Source organism: Canis lupus, chromosome 5, assembly GCF_003254725.2.
Source record: "Canis lupus dingo isolate Sandy chromosome 5, ASM325472v2, whole genome shotgun sequence".
NCBI lineage: Eukaryota > Metazoa > Chordata > Mammalia > Carnivora > Canidae > Canis > Canis lupus.
Window position 1 is genome coordinate 46,672,615 of NC_064247.1, and position 18,945 is coordinate 46,691,559.

Below are 18,945 nucleotides of genomic sequence, written 5' to 3' on the forward strand. Positions count from 1 at the left end.
CAAGATTAAACTGCTAATAAACTGGCATATCCAAGAATCAAATTCAAGTCAGTTGATATCAAAACTTTACTGTCACAAATTTCTAATTTAAAAGAGGTCATTTTGATATCCCACTAAGATCCTCAAAATGGTGTGATATCTTTACTCTCTGGTTATTGTTTAGCACATCTGGGATTTGGACTTTGAGAGATGCTAGATCAAATCACATGTGGAGATTTGTTTTGGCAGGAGGTATACATCAGCTCGGTGGGGTGACTTTCCTGAAGCAACAGTGGAATTTCAAAACAACCATAATAATGCACATTTGGGTTGCATCTTAGAGTTCCCAAAACCTTTGTGTGCCTGTTATTTCTCATAAAACCCTCTGATTAAGACAGATATTAGAATTAATCCCTTTTTACAAGTGAGAAAACTCAGCTTTACATCAGTTAAGCAGGCTCCATGATAATTGTACAGTAAATTGTACAACCGAGATTTGCACCAAAATCTTCAATTCCAGCCCATCACTATGCACTTAAGTTGTTTGGTAAGATTTGGGTAGCTACCATGTGGCCTGCCTTCCATCTAGCATTAAGTCAGTAGTCTACAGAAGCACCTTGGATTATGGAGTTCTGGAATCTTCCCAACAATTATTCCCAGCAGTATACTTTTAAATAGAAGAACAAAGGTATTATGCATTGAAACCATATGCATTAAATCAGTGACTACTTCCTGCCTCCACCTTTACTTCACTCTCAGCCAAGGTCTCTCTCATTGATTTGTACTTGCCCCCAAAATCATCTCATCAGAGAAGGCATCCTGTTCTTCCCTCCCCACTCAAGGTAGGGCTGGTTGCTCTCCTCTATGTTCCAGGATTCTTTGGACTTCTCTCAGATGAAGCGGGTTGAAGTGTAGCCACTGCCACCTACTCCCTGCAAAGATATGTCCACCCAGAACCCACGAATGTGATCTTGTTTCATAAAAGGGTCTTCGAAGATTAAGGATCTTGAGCTGAAACCATCACGGATTATCTGGATGGGCCCTCGATCCAATAACAAGTATCCTTAAAATAGAGAGAAGAGAAGACAGATACATATGAAGGCAGAGGCAGAGACTGGAGTGTTATAGCCACACATGTGGAATACTTAGCGCCACAAAAAGCTGAAAGATGGAAGGAAGGATTCTCCCCTGGAACCTTCAGAGGAAGCGTAGACCAGCCAACACCTTGACTTCACATTTCTGGCCTCCAGAGTTGTGAAAAAAGAAATTTCTGTTGTTTTAAGCCACCTGGTTTACAGTCATGTGTCAGCAGCCAGAGGAAATGAACACACTAGCATTTGCACCATATTTTTGTTAACTGCCTGTGGATGCTCCTCTACCAGCATGAGCATTCTGAGAACAAAGACTTTGTCTTACTCACCTCTGCACCCCTAGCCGTCTCACACAGTGCCTGTACATACAGAGAGTGCTCAGCAATGCTTGGTGAATGAATAAATCCATCTAGTCCAGGAGGTTTTCAGCAATGCTGGCATGTATTTCTTGCAGCTTCCCATCAGCAGCAAACATTAGCCTGGGCCACGGAATCAGTCACAGATTCGCCTAAAATATCCATCTTCAACTACCCACTGCTGCCTGAGAACTCCAACAGGGTAAAGGCCTCAAATCAATGAGCCTGTGACAGAGAGTCTCAGCAACCATAAACCTCTGCCTCACAGATGGAATTCAAGGGATAATGCATAAATAGAGACAGAATAAGACATCTATGTGGTAGATATGGTAGCAGACACAGAAGACCTCCCCTTGGCCCTTCAATGGCCTCGGCATTTGGAGAAACCATAATAATCATTAGAATCACCCAAATCTTCTGTTTACTAAAGACTATGTATGTAAGTGCCTCACAAATTTTGCTTCATCATCACATGAATGTTTCAAGGCAGATATTATTAGTCCTTTTTTTATACCAAACCTACACACAGGGCAAATAGCTATGGCGAACTGTATGATCATGTTTTTCTCGTGGGTTTGACAACCTAGGACTTGGTGCTGACTGGGGGCCCAGCTCAGAGAGGCAGTATGGCTTTTGTAACAGGTGCCAACCTTACTCTCAATTCCATTTGAATTTCCTATACTTATTTCCCTTTTGCTTCATTTTTAAACATACTTTGCTTCATTCTGCTCCACAGAATGCATTTCACTTGAGACAGTGTAACATAATAGTTTTATCACTAAAGCAAAAGATCTTTCCCCAGCCCCACCCAGTTATGCCATCGCAGCTCCATTTTCTGGCCTCTTTGTCATCATGGATGATCTCTTGGAGTCAGGTGGGCACAACTTTAACATCTAGGTTTCTGGCTTCTGTGGCTTAGAGCGGGCAGGACTCTCATCCTAGCTCAGGGCCATTTTGTCTACTCGTGTTTTAACAATCCTTCTCATAGTGCACAATTTATAAATGCCTAACCAAAGCATGTTTAAATATATACAAGAACGGAAGAGAACGATACCCCCAGGCCACTGTGGGCATCTGCAGAAGGAAAGCAGAATGCTAGAATCTCCCTCAGCAGGAACTGCCCTCTAAGACCCTCTTGACGGCGCAGTGTGCTTAAACTTAAATATGGTAATTCATTTTAAACAGTTATGCTAGAGTATTTTCATTTAAATTAATGCTATCTTCTTCAAAACAATCATCTTGGGAAGCAACATATTTATTCAAACAATGCTCACATTTGTACTAACATTTCTGGAACTCTTTCTCAGCAACTCTCTTAACAGTCTGTGGGCACTTCCTTTGAAAATCTTCAGTCATAACAAATTTCATCCTCTGAGAGTAGATTTGAACTTTGGAAAGAGACAAAAATTGGTTGGAGCCATGTCTAATGAATAAAGTGGGTGATCAAATCTTGTTACATCGTTTTAGGTGAAAAATGAGGCATGACTATAAAATAATGTGACTGGTTTTCCTAGGTGACCCATAAACCGACTGGCTGAAAAATAATTCCCATAGAGGAATTTCAAAATGCTTTGAGCACTAGACGCATCACTGGAGTAAGTGTACAGTTCCCATAGTGGTGATTTGGCAGGGTACAATACTAATTTGGATATATAAGTTCAAATATGTTTGTAAAAAAAGAAATCTGATTGCTTACACTCATGAAAATGAAGAAGCTATTCTGGCGAAATTTCTCCTCCTTTTTTTTTTTTTTGACAGCTGATCTGCTTTGGACAGGGAGTCTGCTGAGAAAAACCTAGTGGTGATTTTCTTTTTTGTGTGTCGGTCCTCCCCCATTTAACTAAAGACTCCTTGAGAAAGGGGACATCTTCAACTCCGTATCTCTGGTACTCAGGACAGCACAACACAGAAGTATGGGATGCTAATTCCACTGCTCTTGACATAAACCCTTTGACTTTGCTTCTCGCACACCTGGGGCTTCCCTTGCTAAAGGTAACTTCTTCTGCCTCGAAATCGAAACTGGACCATGCAAAATCCACCCACACAAATTTATAGAGACTTAAGGTTTTTAAGGTGTTTGCTTACGGCCAAAAGCTTAAGGAAACATGAGGGATTGACTGCTAATACATAAGGCTTCATTTTAGGTTGTGGAAATATTCTAAAATTAGATTGTGGTGATGGTTGCACAACTCTGTAAACACATTAGAAGATACTGAACTGTATACTTGAAATGGGTGAATTGTGTGACATGTGAATCATACCTCAGTAAAGTAGTTTATTTAAAAAGCCCTCCACAACAGGAATGTTTGTACCTTGGTTCCTTTCTCTAAGATGGTGGTTGGAATAAATGATAGTCAGGTTCTCTTCCAAAAATCTAGTTCCCTATAGAAAATTAAGTTTCTGTCTTCTGTAATTCTATCTCTTGAAAATGACTTCGTGGTTTTCACCAGATTTGGAAAGCATGTTTAGGGTAGTAAGGACTGCTGAATGTCCCCCAATAGCAATTATTTTCCTTTACCTTGACACCCTAATGTTTAGCCTGACACACTGCACCCAGAATAACATGGATATTTCCCAGCCGCCCTTGCTGTGAGAGGAGGCCTTAGACTACATCTTGGTGCAGAAGGCGTGAGTAAAATTAATAATACGTGGTTTCTGGGCAGCCCAGGTGGCTCAGCAGTTTAGTGCCGCCTTCAGTCCAGGTTGTGATCCTGGGGATGCGGGATCAAGTCCCACGTTGGGCTCCTGCATGGAGCCTGCTTCTCCCTCTGCCTCTCTCTCTCTCTCTCTCTGTGTATGTCTCTCATGAATGAATAAATAAAATCTTAAAAAAAAATAATGTGTGGTTTCTGAGAAAGGTGTGTTTTTGTTCCACCCTCTCCCCTTCCTATTGCCTGGAATGACCATGTGGTATACGCAGCCATCTTGGAGCATGTGGATAAGGGCAACTCACTAGGGAAGGCTGAGCAACAGGAGAAAAGAAGGGCACCTGAGGGGCTCAGTGGTTGAGCATCTGCCTTTGGCTCAGGTCGTGATCCCGGGGTCCTGGGATCGAGTCCTGGATCGGGCTACTCTCAGGGAGCCTGCTTCTTCCTCTGCCTGTGTCTCTGCTTCTCTCTGTGTCTCATGAGTAAATAAATAAAATCTTAAAAAAGAAAAGAAATATAAATATAGAGCCCCTTATTCTACAGACCCACCAGATTAGCTCAGGACTGCTATCACAGAAAGGGTTCTATTACTATAAAATTTTATTTTGTTCAAGTAACTTGAGACTTTGTTTTCACAGCCAAACCTACATGTTAACTAATGATAAAAATCTTATCTTCTGTACCAAAACAGGATCTAAAATATGCAGCATCAGCATACCTTTTATGCCATGACAAAATTATTACCACTGCTACCTTGGAAGGCAGACTACTGGCCAACCAAAGTTAAGCAAATGGTTGGGAGAATTCAGAATAGGAGCGGTTGTTGGATGTTTCTTGCTACAATGGAGAGGAGTTCAGGCAAGGGCTTGCCAGTCCATAGGCAAAAATAAAGGTTAAAGCTCTGCTAAGGAAATTTTCTTTGTGGCCTGCAAACTGTGTTACCCAAATCCAGTAATTTGTGGCCTTGTCGAGTTGAGATGACTGCTCTTTATTTACCCAAGCTAAGGCAGCTCTCCATGAAGCAGCAGGTATATAAGAAAGGGCTCTTGCCTCAACTCTTTCCCAGGACTCTTTGCTAGACAATGAAAACTGACCCACCAGCAAAGATCTGAGTAAGGATACTGCCTTCTTACTCAGCCTAGCTTTTCCTGTCTCAAGGCAGCCATCAGTGATAGAGACATCAGAGGAGGGACAGAGTAAGAACATAGAGGCCAAAAATAAAAGCTAAAGTTTTCAGGGTTGGGGCACCTGGGTGGTTTAGTCTGTTAAGTGTCTGACTCAGTTAAGTGTCTAATTCTTGATTTCAGCTCAGGTCATGATTTCAGGGTCATGAGATGGAGCCCTGCATTAGGCTCCATGCTCAACGTGGAGTCTATTTGGGATTCTTTCTCTCCCTTAGCCTCTACCCCTCCCGCTGCTCACTCTTGTGCTCTCAAAATAAATAAATAAAATATTTAAAAATTAATAAAGTTTTCAGGGATCCCTGGGTGGCGCAGCGGTTTGGCGCCTGCCTTTGGCCCAGGGCGCGATCCTGGAGACCCGGGATCGAATCCCACATCGGGCTCCCGGTGCATGGAGCCTGCTTCTCCCTCTGCCTGTCTCTGCGCCTCTCTCTCTCTCTCTGTGACTATCATAAATAAATAAAATTAAAAAAAAAATTAATAAAGTTTTCAGCCTTAAAACCCTATCTATGTGAGAATTTTCATTGTGGTTATCAGTATATGGAACTGATCAGAATAAACTAGAAAAAGCCTAATAAGGTTTCAAAGTAATTATATAGTGAAACAAACCAAAAACTAGGTCTGCAAAAGCAACCCCTGCCCCTCTCCTGCCTTCCTACATCCCCCAACTTTCATCAGCAGAGCGCAGGATGCAAAAGCTGTGCAGATCCAAAAAGTCTCAGAACCTACTCCCTAGTGTCCAGGACTAAGTGAGCACAGAAGACAGAGAGTAAGAGACTTTGTCCCAGAAGGCAGAATCAGGGCTCCCTGTGGACCTACTCCATTGTCATGGCCTAGAGTCTGCACTCCCCACCAGCAGTAGAGTGTGAACACTATGGCTGGTGACTGCTCTACTTGTATAACTATATAGCTGTATACATTTATTGGAAGGAATCTGAGAAGCTGCCTCAGGGGAAGAGTGATGTGTTTCATAGGTGGGAAGAAGAGTAGGTTATCTGCATGCTCAAAGAGATGGCCCATGGCAGAAATTTCTACCTGCAACTTCCTTTCTTAAGATAGCAGAGCCACCCACATGCCTTCCAGTATAAAGTCTACATTTCTTTTGCACTTCTTGCAGGTAAGTGCGGCCTGGATGGAAAAAATCAGTCCTGTCCATTCCTCCATCTTACGTCTTTCTGCTATGTACCCCCTCCAGTCAAGCAGCCTCTTCTCTATTCACACTATCCACTCAAATACCACCACCTCTTTCCCCAACCCACAATGTTCTCTCGCTTATCTGCACTTGGCGCTTTTTTTTTTTAAGATTTTATTTATTTATTCATGAGACACACACACACACACAGAGAGAGAGAGAGAGAGAGAGAGAGAGGCAGAGACACAGGCAGAGGGAGAAGCAGGCTCCATGCAGGGAGCCCCACATGGGACTCGGTCCTGGGTCTCCAGGATCACACCCTGGACTGAAGGCGGCGCTAAACCGCTGAGCCACCTGGGTTGCCTGTCACTTTCTTTAATTCTGTTCTTTGCACGTGTATGTATTTCTTGTGTCTTATCTCCCCCAAAGATTGCACACTCCAGGATAGAAAAGTATCTTCTTTATCCTGATATTTAATGCCAATTCAAACTCAGAAAGCGTAAATAGGGGGAGAACGATCATTCATAAACCCATCTTGATTAAAAGGAGTTTAAGAAAATATATATCTATTTATTCATGAGAGACACAGAGAGAGGCAGAGACATAGGCAGAGGGAGAAACAGGCTCCCTCCGGGGAGCTCAATGCAGGACTCGATCCCAGGACCCCAGGATTACAATGGGAGCCGAAGGCAGATGTTCAGCCACTGAGCCACCATGTGTCCCCAAAAGAACATTTTTTTTTATAATGGGAATTATAGCATATTAAAAAGTGGTCCAAAAATGGTTCTCTGTCAAATCATCCTTGCCCTAAGGATATCAGGTTTTAAGTAAGGTAGCAAGGTGCCTCTACCTAACACCAATTACCTCAGAGTCCCAAAACATTCCCCTTCCTGCCCAGTATTCTTTCATTCCCTTCTCAGAACTATATTTAGAAACATGTCCCTTCACCTGTGTTTGCAACTGGCCTCATGAAAGTTCAGGAAAGTGTGGTCCATCCCAAGTGGGAGACAGTGGAGTTCCTCTACTTAAGGCTAAGTTCTCAAAGCCCCACTGGTTTGGTCTGAGAACCTAGACCCTTAATCTCCGTGTCATGTATTTGATGCCCATTCTGGTGCAACCAGTACCTGACACTAAAAGAGGATCATTTGTTTAATGCAGGGGGTCTTAACTCAGAATCCTTTGGACCACCCCCCCAAGAGATCCCTGGGTAGAATTCAATGGAGTGAATCTGAATGGCAAAACAAAATCTTTAACCTCTAAATGAAATTTAGCATTTCCTTGAATTATGAATCTAGGCAATAAACCACAGAATTATTATTACCTTTACTCAGTCCACCTGGGACTTTATCATCAATAAAAATCACAGATATTTTCAGGGGCACCTTGGGTGGCTCAGTCTGTTAAGCATCTAACTCTTGATTTTGGCTCAGGTCATGATCTCAGGGTCATGGGACTGAGTCCCATGTCAGGCTCAGCAGGGAGTCGGCTTGAGATTTTCTCTCTCCCTCTGTCCCCACTCCCCTGCTCATGCTCTGTTTCTAAAGTAAATAAATAAATCTTTTATAAAAATCACAGCTATTTCATAGTACAATATTCTCAAAATATTAAGATTGCAGACATACTGGGGCACCTATGTGGCTCGATTGGTTCAGCTCAGGTGATGACTCCAGGGTCTTGGGATCAAGCCCTGAGTGGGACTCCCTGCTCAGCGGGGAGTCTGCTTCTTCCCCTCCCTCTGCCCCACCCCCCACTCATGCTAGTGCTCTGCTCTCTTCTCTCTTTCTTTCTCTCTCCCCCTCCCCACCCTCTCTCAAATAAATAAAATCCTTTTAAAAAAGATTGCAGGTATATCAAAATATCACATTTATCACTACTCTAAAATAAGATAGTATTAGACCTTCCACTAAATTTTGTTAATGTGTCAATAAAGAAGCATATATATCTTGCTGTATCACAAATTATTAATATTTTGATAATTTTATTTCCAACATAATTCTTTTTTTTTTTTTTTTTTTTTTATGATAGTCACAGAGAGAGACAGAGAGCGAGGCGGAGACATAGGCAGAGGGAGAAGCAGGCTCCATGCACCGGGAGCCCGACGTGGGATTCGATCCCGGGCCTACCAGGATCGCGCCCTGGGCCAAAGGCAGGCGCTAAACCGCTGCGCCACCCAGGGATCCCCCAACATAATTTTTAATTTCCTTTGAAATCCTCTATATTTTCTTTATTTTAAATAAAAAATTCCCATGAAGGCATTTATTTTATTTTCCTGAAGATAATGATAAGCTCCTTCAAAATATCCAAACATTCATTTACTTGTGAGTTCAAACTCTTCCCAATTCCTAATACCGGTCATTTGTAGATCACTGGGCCCAAGAGCAACTTTTAGACACCAGGAATGGTTTGAACTAAGTTGTCTGCACTGGTATTGGTTAGACTTCTCAGTCACACAGACCCATAAATTCCTCTCTCACTGCGCTAATCTGAACTAGGTTTTTGGCACTTGAACCCAATTGGCTTCTGAGTAATATGGAATCCCTCTATATTGGTTGGGGCCATGACGGGTAGATGAAAGTGGGGGACAGTGATTATAATCTATGTAGGGCAGAGAAGAAGTATTAATATTTGAATCAGGATGGGCCTGATTAATGCGTAGTCTCCCCATACGGGCAGAACACTGAAAACACAAAGTCCTGCCCCAGGTCATGAGGTTTCCCCACAAGTGTCATCCAGTCAGCTTCCAGGTGAGAAGAGACTGCAGGTACTTTTTAAACATGTCATTTAATTCTCACAAAAACTGTCAGGGTATGTCTCATCATTTCTAACCTTTACAGACAAGAGGGAAAAAGGATCAGAAGTCAACTAACCTGCCCAACAGTCTCCAACTCCTTTTTTTTAAAAAAAAGATTTTATTTACTCATGAGAGAGAGAGAGAGAGAGAGAGAGAGAGATGCAGAGACACAGGCAGAGGGAGAAGCAGGCTCCATGCAGGGAGCCCGACATGGGACTCGATCCCGGGTCTCCAGGATCACGCCCTGGACTGAAGGCGGCACTAAACCGCTGAGCCACCCAGGGATCCTCCAACTCCTATATTTTTCTTTTTTCCTGCCTAGAATTCTTATTCTCGACAAACCCACCTTAGGAATTCCAACTCATACATTAAGTCTCAACTCAGCTACCCCTTTTAGTGTTCTCAGACCCCCAAAATAAACCTTTTTGGGTTTTCTGATACCTTAGGAAACATCTTGCTATTGGATGCACAGAATAAGTCAAGATAAAGCACAGAAGCACACAGAAGCACAGTTCAAAGCCCTAGAGATGCCAAATGTAGTTCTGGAAAGGTGATTGGTGGGCCACTCTTCCTACTGGGGGGTGGGTCCTTGCTGCTTCTCCAACAGCTCCCTGTACACCAAATTGACTTCTACTTTCGCTTTTCGCCTTTTTTCATAAGAGCACAAGTCATTTTCAGATTTCTTTGGGTTTGTCGTTTGCAAAAACAGGTACTTAGTGTAGGTCTTTCATAAAAATGGAGTAACATATACTTTCAAAAAGCTGGATACACCTGTACAGCCCTCCACACTCTTCCCCCCTTCAGTGCCTGGCACACACCTCCACAGTAACACCTAACAGCTGTGCTCTATGTTTATTCTTGTCTACCTCCCCTTCTACACTGCTTTTGCTGAGGGCAAGAATATTTTGTATCCCCAGTACATGGCACAAACATCTGATACCAAGTAAGGATGTTTGGCTTTAAGTGTTGGAATTTGCTTAACTTAATGTGTATTCCACATCCTTCACAATTCAGGGCAATTAAACAAGGACTCACTGAAAGCCACACCATCCTAGCTAGGTACTACGAATATAGATAAACCAGATTCTGTCTTAAAGAAGTTTACTCTCTAGGGGACAGTGTCACACGTAAAGATAATTTCACTAGAATTTGATTAAACTATTCTAGAGGTATCTATGAGAAAAGAGTACTTCAAAGGGGAATGAAAGTGTCAGAGAGAGGTTTTGGGAGAAAGTTTTCTGAAGATGCTATCTGAATTGGATCATTCCAGAAGAGAGGAGTAGCATCCCTGGTGAGGAGAGACAGAGACGGTGGGAACAAAACCAGAGAGCAGAAAGCTGAAGACAGAAATCTAGGGAACAGCTAGAATGTGCCCAGGGCGAGCAGTCCATGAAGGGACTCTCAAAAAGTGAGTAGAATCAGGAGAGTGATCAAAGCAAGGGAAGGAGGACTTTAAAAAATGCAAAAAATCAGTAGTGCCAAAAGCAACAAAAGGCCAAATAAGGCCTAAAAAGGTATTCAATGGGTTTAGCAACCAGAAAGTCACTAGTAACCTTGGCAAGAACAATTAAGTGGAATAGTGGAGGAAGCCGAAGCCAGACTGCAGTGAGGTGGTAAGTGAATGAGTGAAATATCAGTGGTAGCAACTGGCCAAAAGGGGAAAAGCAGTAAGGCAGTAGCTAAAAGGGGATGAGGTTTTAAGAACATATTTTTTTAGTCTTAGCCTAATTTTTTTCTTTCTACTCCCCATTACTCCCAAATGCACAGCTTTCCATTTGGAGCCCTAAAATTCCCACCATGCTGTAAGCAAGGTCCTTAAAGATGAGTCTTTTTTTTTTTCTTAAAGATGAGTCTTGTGTCTGCATTGTCCCTTTACTCCACACATTTCTCTGCACATAGTATAGGTTCAATCTTTGTTGAATGAATGAATGAATGAATGAAATCTATATTCAACACAGGTGATAAGGAATTGAAGGTATCTACTGGTATACAGCTATTGTTTGCTCTTCTTTCATGGGAATTTGTGGTTGTCTGAAAAAACTCAGGAGCATATTCTATCCAGAGGACCTTCTTTCCTTGATGCTTATAAATGTCTGACCCAGGGAGGCACACGTAGGTTCGGCCCATTTTAGATTTTACAGACTACGGGAAAATAGATCTTTATAGACTCAAGATATTTATTCCCAGAAGTTGGGACTGGCAGGTCTATATTAGCATTCTGGATACTGTCACTGCAGTTTCTCTTTAACCAGCCTGGGCTTCAGTTTTCTCACTGGCAACTTGAAGATGCCCATAATAGCATCAACCTCTTAGGGCTGCAGCATAAATGAGATACTGCACGTTAAGTGCTTTTCATAGTGCTTGGTAAAATGACACTTACATGTTAAAGTACTACTAAAATGAATAAAAAGGGGCATCTGGGCGGCTCAGTGGTTGAGCATCTGCCTTTGGCTCAGGTTGTGATCAGGGGGTCCTGGGACCAAGTCCCACATCCAGCTCCCCATGGGGAGCCTGCTTCTCCCTCTGCCTATGTCTCTGCCTCTCTCTGTATGTTTCTCATGAATAAATAAAATCTTTCTTAAAAATAAATAAATATAATATGAAAGGTTATGAGTTCCAGAAGAGTTGGGTATAAGTCAAATATTTTAAATACAGAAAGAAAAACTTGCTAGAAAAGGTTTTATAAAAGCGAATGAATAATCAGCCCCAATTTATCTGTTTTATAAATTGACCTCCTCATACCTCAGGTTTACTTAAAAATGTATTTCAGAGTTTCACCTAACCAAGTGAACCGGCCGGCCCATAAAGTCAGTTAATGGTCCTTAGCTGGGGGGAGGGGGGTAGATGATGAGGGGAGGGGCCAAGGTGTAGCATTAACTTCCTGGGCAGCCACGACGGCTTGCGTAAGAGTGCCCTTGGGTATGCAGTTTTTTTTCTCTTTTTTAAGATTTTATTTATTTATTTATGAGTGACACAGAGAGAGAGAGAGAGAGAGAGGCAGAGACACAGACAGAGGGAGAAGCAGGCTCCCCATGGGGAGCTGGATGTGACCCTGGACCCCAGGATCACGCCCGGAGTCAAAGGCAGACGCTCAACCGCTAAGCCCCCCAGGCGTCCCGCGCCGTTTCTGTTGTAATGAAAATTCAGTTCCAAGTCCTCGAGGGAACAGATCTAGAAGCACCGCCGTGCAAACAGCGGCCTTGTCAAATGCCTGCGCCCCAGCAAACCAGGCCGTGCAAGGGCTGGCAAACCGTCCCAACCCCAAGCTGGGTGTGGGGAGCGGGACTTCGCAACCTCCTGGTCAGCCGGCTGGGCGCGCTCCCGCCACCCCGGCCCCACCTTCCCGGGCTCCCTGCCCGCGGGAAGCGCCAGCCCCGGACCAGCACAGCAGGCAGCGCGCGGGATGCAGGGGTTCTGGGCGAGGCACAGGCCGTCTAACCTTTCCGGGTTGAGGCGACTGCACCCCGCGCTGTAACCTTATCTCGGGCCGCGGGAAAGGTTAACAGAAATGTCAGAGGCCTCAGCAGGAGGCGGGAGAGGGGCGGAGCGGGAGGCGGAGGGTGGGCCCTCCCAAGGTCACGGCCCGCGCGCGCGCCCCCGGGGAGCGGCCCGCGGAGCCCGGCGGAGCCCGGCGGAGCCCGGCGGCCACCTCCCTGCAGCCGGCGGGGCCGGGGCGGCGGCGGGGCCGGGGCGGCGGGGCCGGGGCGGCGGGGCCGGGCGGGCTGGGCGGCCGCGCGCGGAAGTGGCGGGGCCCGAGCGCCCCGGGGGGGCGGAGACCGCGGCCGCACGTGCGCGCGCCCCTTACCCCGTTCGCGGCGGCGACGCGGACGATGAGCTGGATGGCCTCCTTCATGTAGAACCTGCCGTCCCCGCCCACCACCAGCGTGGCCTCCTGCCGCTGCGCCGGCTCCACCGTGGAGATGATGCTCTGGATGAAATTCTCCGCGTAGTTGGCGCTGCTCTGAAACACCTTCACCCGCTTGCGCAGCCCGCTCGTGCCCGGCTTCTGGTCCGGGTACGCCCGGGTCTTAACGGTCACAATCTTCACCATGGTGGCGACTCGCTTCCTGCGGCCCGAGCTGCGGCTGCGGCTGCGGCTGCGGCTGCTGTGGGGCGAGGGCTCGGACCGGGAAGGGGCCACGCCAGCTCCCCCGCCTGCGCTCGGCCCGCCTCCTTAAAGGGACAGGGGACAGGGCCCTCCCTCCGCCGCTGGCCCCACTTTGCAGGTCCGCGAGGGGGCAGGGGAAAGGGGAGCGCCCATCTCCAGGCCTCCAGGGCAGTGGGTGGGGCCTCCCTCGTCTCCCCGACCCACCCCACCGCCGTGAGCCAATCCACTGTAAAATAAAATCCGCAACTCCTCCCCTAAATGGAAGGGCAGGACCCGGGGTAGGAAGTCTGTCCTAGGGGCAAGAGCTGGAGACGGAGGGGAATTGCTGAGTATAATGATTTCCTGTGGTTTGGCTTGAGTATCATGTGTAAAGAACGTTCTGGAAACCTGTTCTGAGGAATAGAAGTGCCAGGCTTAGGTAGATTCATGATTCCTTATTCTTTATATCCTCTCTCCAAATACTAGAGTATTTGTATCAAAAAGTAGTCAACTTCCAAGGTCTAATTCGACCTACTACTTTCCTTGTGTTGACTGATGGATCAAACCCTTTACTTCCATGTTACGGTGGGTATACTGATAGCTAAGGTTTGTTAAATATTTCTAATCCTTGCCAAAATACAGGTTTCATTTTTCCCTATTTCATGCTTACAAAGCTGAGATTCAAAAACTCAGATGGCTTGCCGCGGCCACAGAGATAAGTGTACGCAGGAGGCCAGCTCGGGTGGGTGTGGCTCCAGAACCAGGGCTGTCACCACGATTTGCCTGCCATGTCACCAAGTTTGATAACAGAAATGAAAAGGGAGGCCTTGATAAATATAGGCCTTATATTTGGCAAGGCTGAGTATAATATAATTCATCACCAAAATAAGCCAGTTATTCATGCAATAGAAATTTGGTGAAGAGATGAAGTACTGAAAGAGTTCATGGAGGATACAGTCAAAAAAGAGACTTGATTATTAAGTAGGAATATTGATTCTTTCCTTTTGGTTTAGCATCCGCCCTGGATTTGGTGAGAGGAATTGTCTCCTCTGCTCAGGAAATGTGTCATTTGTAGAAAAGCCACAGCTTCCCCCACCACCACTGCTTATGAAACGGTGTGACTTGGAGAAAGTTAGTTAGCAACTATGGGCATCCATCTCTTTACTATAAAATGACATAAAACCTACCTTAGAGAGTTTCTGCAAGAATTAATGGGGTTTTGTATGTCTATACTTCTCAATCATGGATACACATTGAATCACCTGAAGACACTTGAAATTACCCAGGATCCAGTCCAAACAGGTTAAATAATAATCAGCTGATGTAAGTAAATCACCTAGTATGGTCTGATGAATAAACAAAATCTTAAAAAAAAATTCCTAGCATGGTACTAATAAGTATTCAGAAAATGGTAATTCATTATTATAAAGTAGTGGGTTCAAATTCAGATCCCACGTTCTCTATATTCTTATCTTTTGTACTATGATGGGGCTTTCCATTTAAGAGGATTTTTTCCATACTTCTCTTACCGCCAAAGTTGTAATAACTAGGGGCGCCTGGTTGGCATAATCCGTTAAGTATCTGACTCTTGGTTTTGGCTCAGGTTGTGATCTGAGTCCTGAGATCAAGCCCTGCTCCAGGATACACGCTCAGCATGAAGTCCGCTTGAGGTTCTCTTTTCCCCTCCTGTTTCTGCGTGTGCTCTCTGTTTCTAATGAATAAACTTTTTTTTTTAAGATTTATTTATTCACGAGACACACAGAAAAAGGCAGAGGGAGAAGCAGGCTCCATGCAAGGAGCCTGATGTGGGACTCAATCCCAGGACCCCAGGATCACACCCTGGGCTGAAGGCAGCACTAAACCTCTGAGCCACACTGGCTGCCCTGAATAAATCTTTTGTAAAAAGAAGTTGTAATACTTAGCTTTAATTACATAATAAGCCACTCTTTAACTTAGTAGCCTAAGACAGTTACCATTTATTATCATTATTGTTTATGACTTTTTAACTGGGTAGTTCTGCTGACCCAGGCCAGACTCTGCTGATCTCTGGGCTGGGCTCCTATGACAGGTAGTCCCCATGATCCTTGCCTCCTGGTAATCATGCCTTCATGTAATCCCCTTGTATTTTCTTGCTATACAACAAATTACCACAGACATGGCAGCTTAAAACAACACCCATTTATTATCACGGTTCTGTAGGTCAGAAATCTGGGTGAGTTTGGCTGGACTGAATTCTCAGGGTATACACATATATAACAAGGCTGAAATCAAGATGTCAACTATTCAGGGCTCTTGTCTGGAAGCTCTAGGAGGGCTCTGCTTCCAAGCTCAGTCAAGTTGTTAATAGGACCCATTTCCTTACAGTTATAGTTCTGAGGTCCTTGTTTCCTTTTTGGCTGTCAGCCAGGGTCCAGTCTCTTCTGCTAACGGCCACCTACATTGGGTTCTTTCATAATTGCAATCTCTGACTCCCTCTTCTGCCACCAGCCAGGGAAAATTTTTGCTTTTCAAAGGACTTGTGTGACTAGATTAGATATACCTGGATAATCTCCCTTTTGCCGTGTAATGTAATAATCATGAGAGTGAGATCTCATCATACAAGTTCTAGTTACCCTCAAAACTGACTTTGGAGAGACTTCCAATTTGTAGTGTTGCGAAAAGCAGCAGAATGATTCCTGTTCCCTCGGGGTGGCACTGGAGTAGGAAAAGAAGCCATTGGAACTGAAAAGCCATACAAACAGAAATGAAAATTCTTGGCTGGCCAATGACCAAGAATAAAAATGACTGTGTGCCTCCACAGACACGGGCCAGATGTTCTTCCCTAGTGCATTGGCACTATATAAGAAAACTGTATTTAATGATAGCCCCAGATGGTCTCAAACAAAATAGAAATCAAGAACACCCAACTCTGTGGACTGAAATTTCTCTCTGCTCATAGGAATATAAGTATCTGCCACCAGAGCAGAATGAAGTTTTGAAAACATTGTTCTAGAAAAAGTTGTCTTTCTTGTATAGTTAGATTATGGTGAGAAGTATACCCCTTTCATCTGTTTTCTGATTCATTTTTTTCATGTTCATATAGTATATCTAATTTCATTAATTAATCCTAATAAAAAATCCAAGATGTAGTCAAGATTTATTAAGAGATACTCTAACTCATAATTATACTGCAGCTTAATAGTATAAATAACAGAAAATTGTATAGATAGTATTATCCCATTTGATTATTTTATTTAAGAAACACACATACAGGGGTGCCTGTTTTCTTTTTAATACCTCTTTTAAGTAATAATTCTTATGTGTGTGTTTTTTTTTTTTTTACTTTATCCTTTAGGTGGTATGCATACATTTATGCACTGATTCATTCGTTTCACAAATACGTTTTGTACTTCTGCTAAACACCAGCTCTTTAAAAGGTGTTAGGTGAACAAGTCAGAATGGCCCTTGGTCTCATAGAGCTTGCAATATGTTGGAGGAGACAGATCCTGAAAACCAATCATGACTGTAAAGAAGGCTACAAAGAAGTATAGGTGCTGTCAGAATGTAGATAGGAGGAACGGTCATTGGAGGGAGACAGGGAAAATATCCTGGAGAGAGTGATGTCTAAGGTAAGGACTATAAGCATAAGTTGAGTTGGCCAAGTGAGAAGGGAGAAAGACCATTTCATTCCAGGGGAGGGAACATTAAGAGAGATTTGAAAGAAGGAAATGTATTGTCATTGAGGATTTAATGGGCAGCCAGTATAACGGGAACAAAGAATCTGAGGGGTAGATTGGAAGGCCTGAACACGTATCAGGCTTCTAGATGGTGGCAAGCATTGCAGTCTTTATCACGACAGCAATGAGCAACCAAAGGTTTTTTGTTTTAATTTGGAAAAATATACATAACATTAATATTACCACTTTATCCATTTTTAAGTGTAAATTCAGTAGCATTAGGTATTCACATTGTTATGCAACTATAACCACAATCTATCTCCAGAACTTTTTCCATCATCCCAGACTGAAACTCTATACCCATTAAACAATAACACCTCATTTCTCCTTCACTTGGCTCTTGAAAACCACTGTTCTACTTTCTGTCTGTATGAATTCAACTATTCTATTCACATATAAGTGGAATCATACAATATTTGTCCTTTTGGTCTGGCTTATTTCACTTAGCATAGTGTCTTCAACGTTCATCCCTGTTGTAACATGCCAAAAGGGTTTTAAGCAGAGGATTACTGCAGTCACTAACATTTTTAAGCGATCACTCTGCTGCTCTATGAACAAATCAAAGGGAAAAAAATGAAATGAAGCCAGATAGGAAGAAACGGGTAGACTGTACTAGGTCAAAATCAATGGAGATGGACAGAAGTAATAGACTCAAGATATTTTCAGAAAGTGGAATCAGCAGGACTTGCTGATAGATTACATGTATAGGGTGAATGAAAAGGAATGGTGTCTCCTAGCAATTGGAGACTGAGACTATTGTAAGAAATGTGAGATTGGAGGGTGGTGCAGTATGATCATTGAGTTGTTTTGAACACATACAGTTTGAGGTTTCTGTCATGCATCCAAAAGGAGGTACAGAAAGAAGTGTTAGAGATCTAGAGCTATGAAAAGAGACCTGGTAGAGTGATATGAATTTATAATCCATTAGCATATAGATAGCATTTGAAAACTTGAGAATGAATGAGATTACTAAGGAGAGAATATAGAGGCAAAAAAATAAAGGAAAGAAAGTCTGACACCGAAGTCTAAGAAACTCTAACATTTAAAGGCCAGTAAGTGTCCTTATGAAACAGGCTTTTCTATCTTTTATATTTTTTATTTATTTATGGTAGTCACACACAGAGAGAGGCAGAGACATAGGCAGAGGGAGAAGCAGGCTCCATGCACCGGGAGCCCGACATGGGATTCGATCCCGGGTCTCCAGGATCGCACCCTGGGCCAAAGGCAGGCGCCAAACCGCTGCGCCACCCAGGGATCCCAGGCTTTTCTATCTTTGAAAGAGAATTTCTTTAAGAACATCAATCCAGCAAGAAGATTTAGATGTGTTTCTTCTATAAACCATCCAGCTTTCCATAAACCTGAGCTCAAATCTACTAGGTGACATTCAAAGGCAAGGAAGGTCTACTTCTTCAGCAAGTTATTAATATGCCATTTAGGAGTCTTCCTACAAGTCAAATTATCCAGAATTTTGTCAGGTTTCATGTAGGTTTAAAAAAAAAAAAAAGCAGTTGGCAATTCTGTGAAAAGTGTTAATGATTTCTCTATGTACACAAATATGTATAAATAGGAGCTAGGTTAAGTCCTAGCTAGATAAATGTACAATGTTTGGTCAATCCCATTTCTTTTTTTTTTAAAGATTTTATTTATTTACTCATGAGAAACAGAGAGAGAGGTAGAGTGTACACAGGCAGAGGGAGAAGCAGACTCCATGCAGGGAGCCCAATGTGGGACTTGTGGGACTCGATCGGGGGTTTCCAGGATCACGCCCCGGCTGAAGGTGGCATTAAACCGCTGAGCCACCCAGGCTGCCCAGTCAATCCCCTTTCCAAATACAGTGGTCATTGAAGCTTTACTTTCACCCTTTACAAACCATCATTTGTATTCCAACTGTAGTGATGTAAAGATGTATTTGCATAGGATATCAATCTCTGATAAATGCAACAAATAACAAGTGGCATTCATAT

At 43.6% G+C, this 18,945-nt stretch overlaps 1 protein-coding gene across 1 annotated transcript in view; it reads right to left on the reverse strand.

The window, feature by feature from the left end:
- Window positions 1-13,478, reverse strand: part of PGM1 (phosphoglucomutase 1) — a 62,521-nt gene extending 49,043 nt beyond the window's left edge. The window contains exon 1 of the mRNA XM_025427929.3: window positions 12,984-13,478. Coding sequence (XP_025283714.1) covers window positions 12,984-13,229 — 246 coding nt within the window. The 5' untranslated portion in view covers window positions 13,230-13,478. The remainder of the gene's footprint in view (window positions 1-12,983) is intronic.
- Window positions 13,479-18,945: the final 5,467 nt, after the last annotated feature.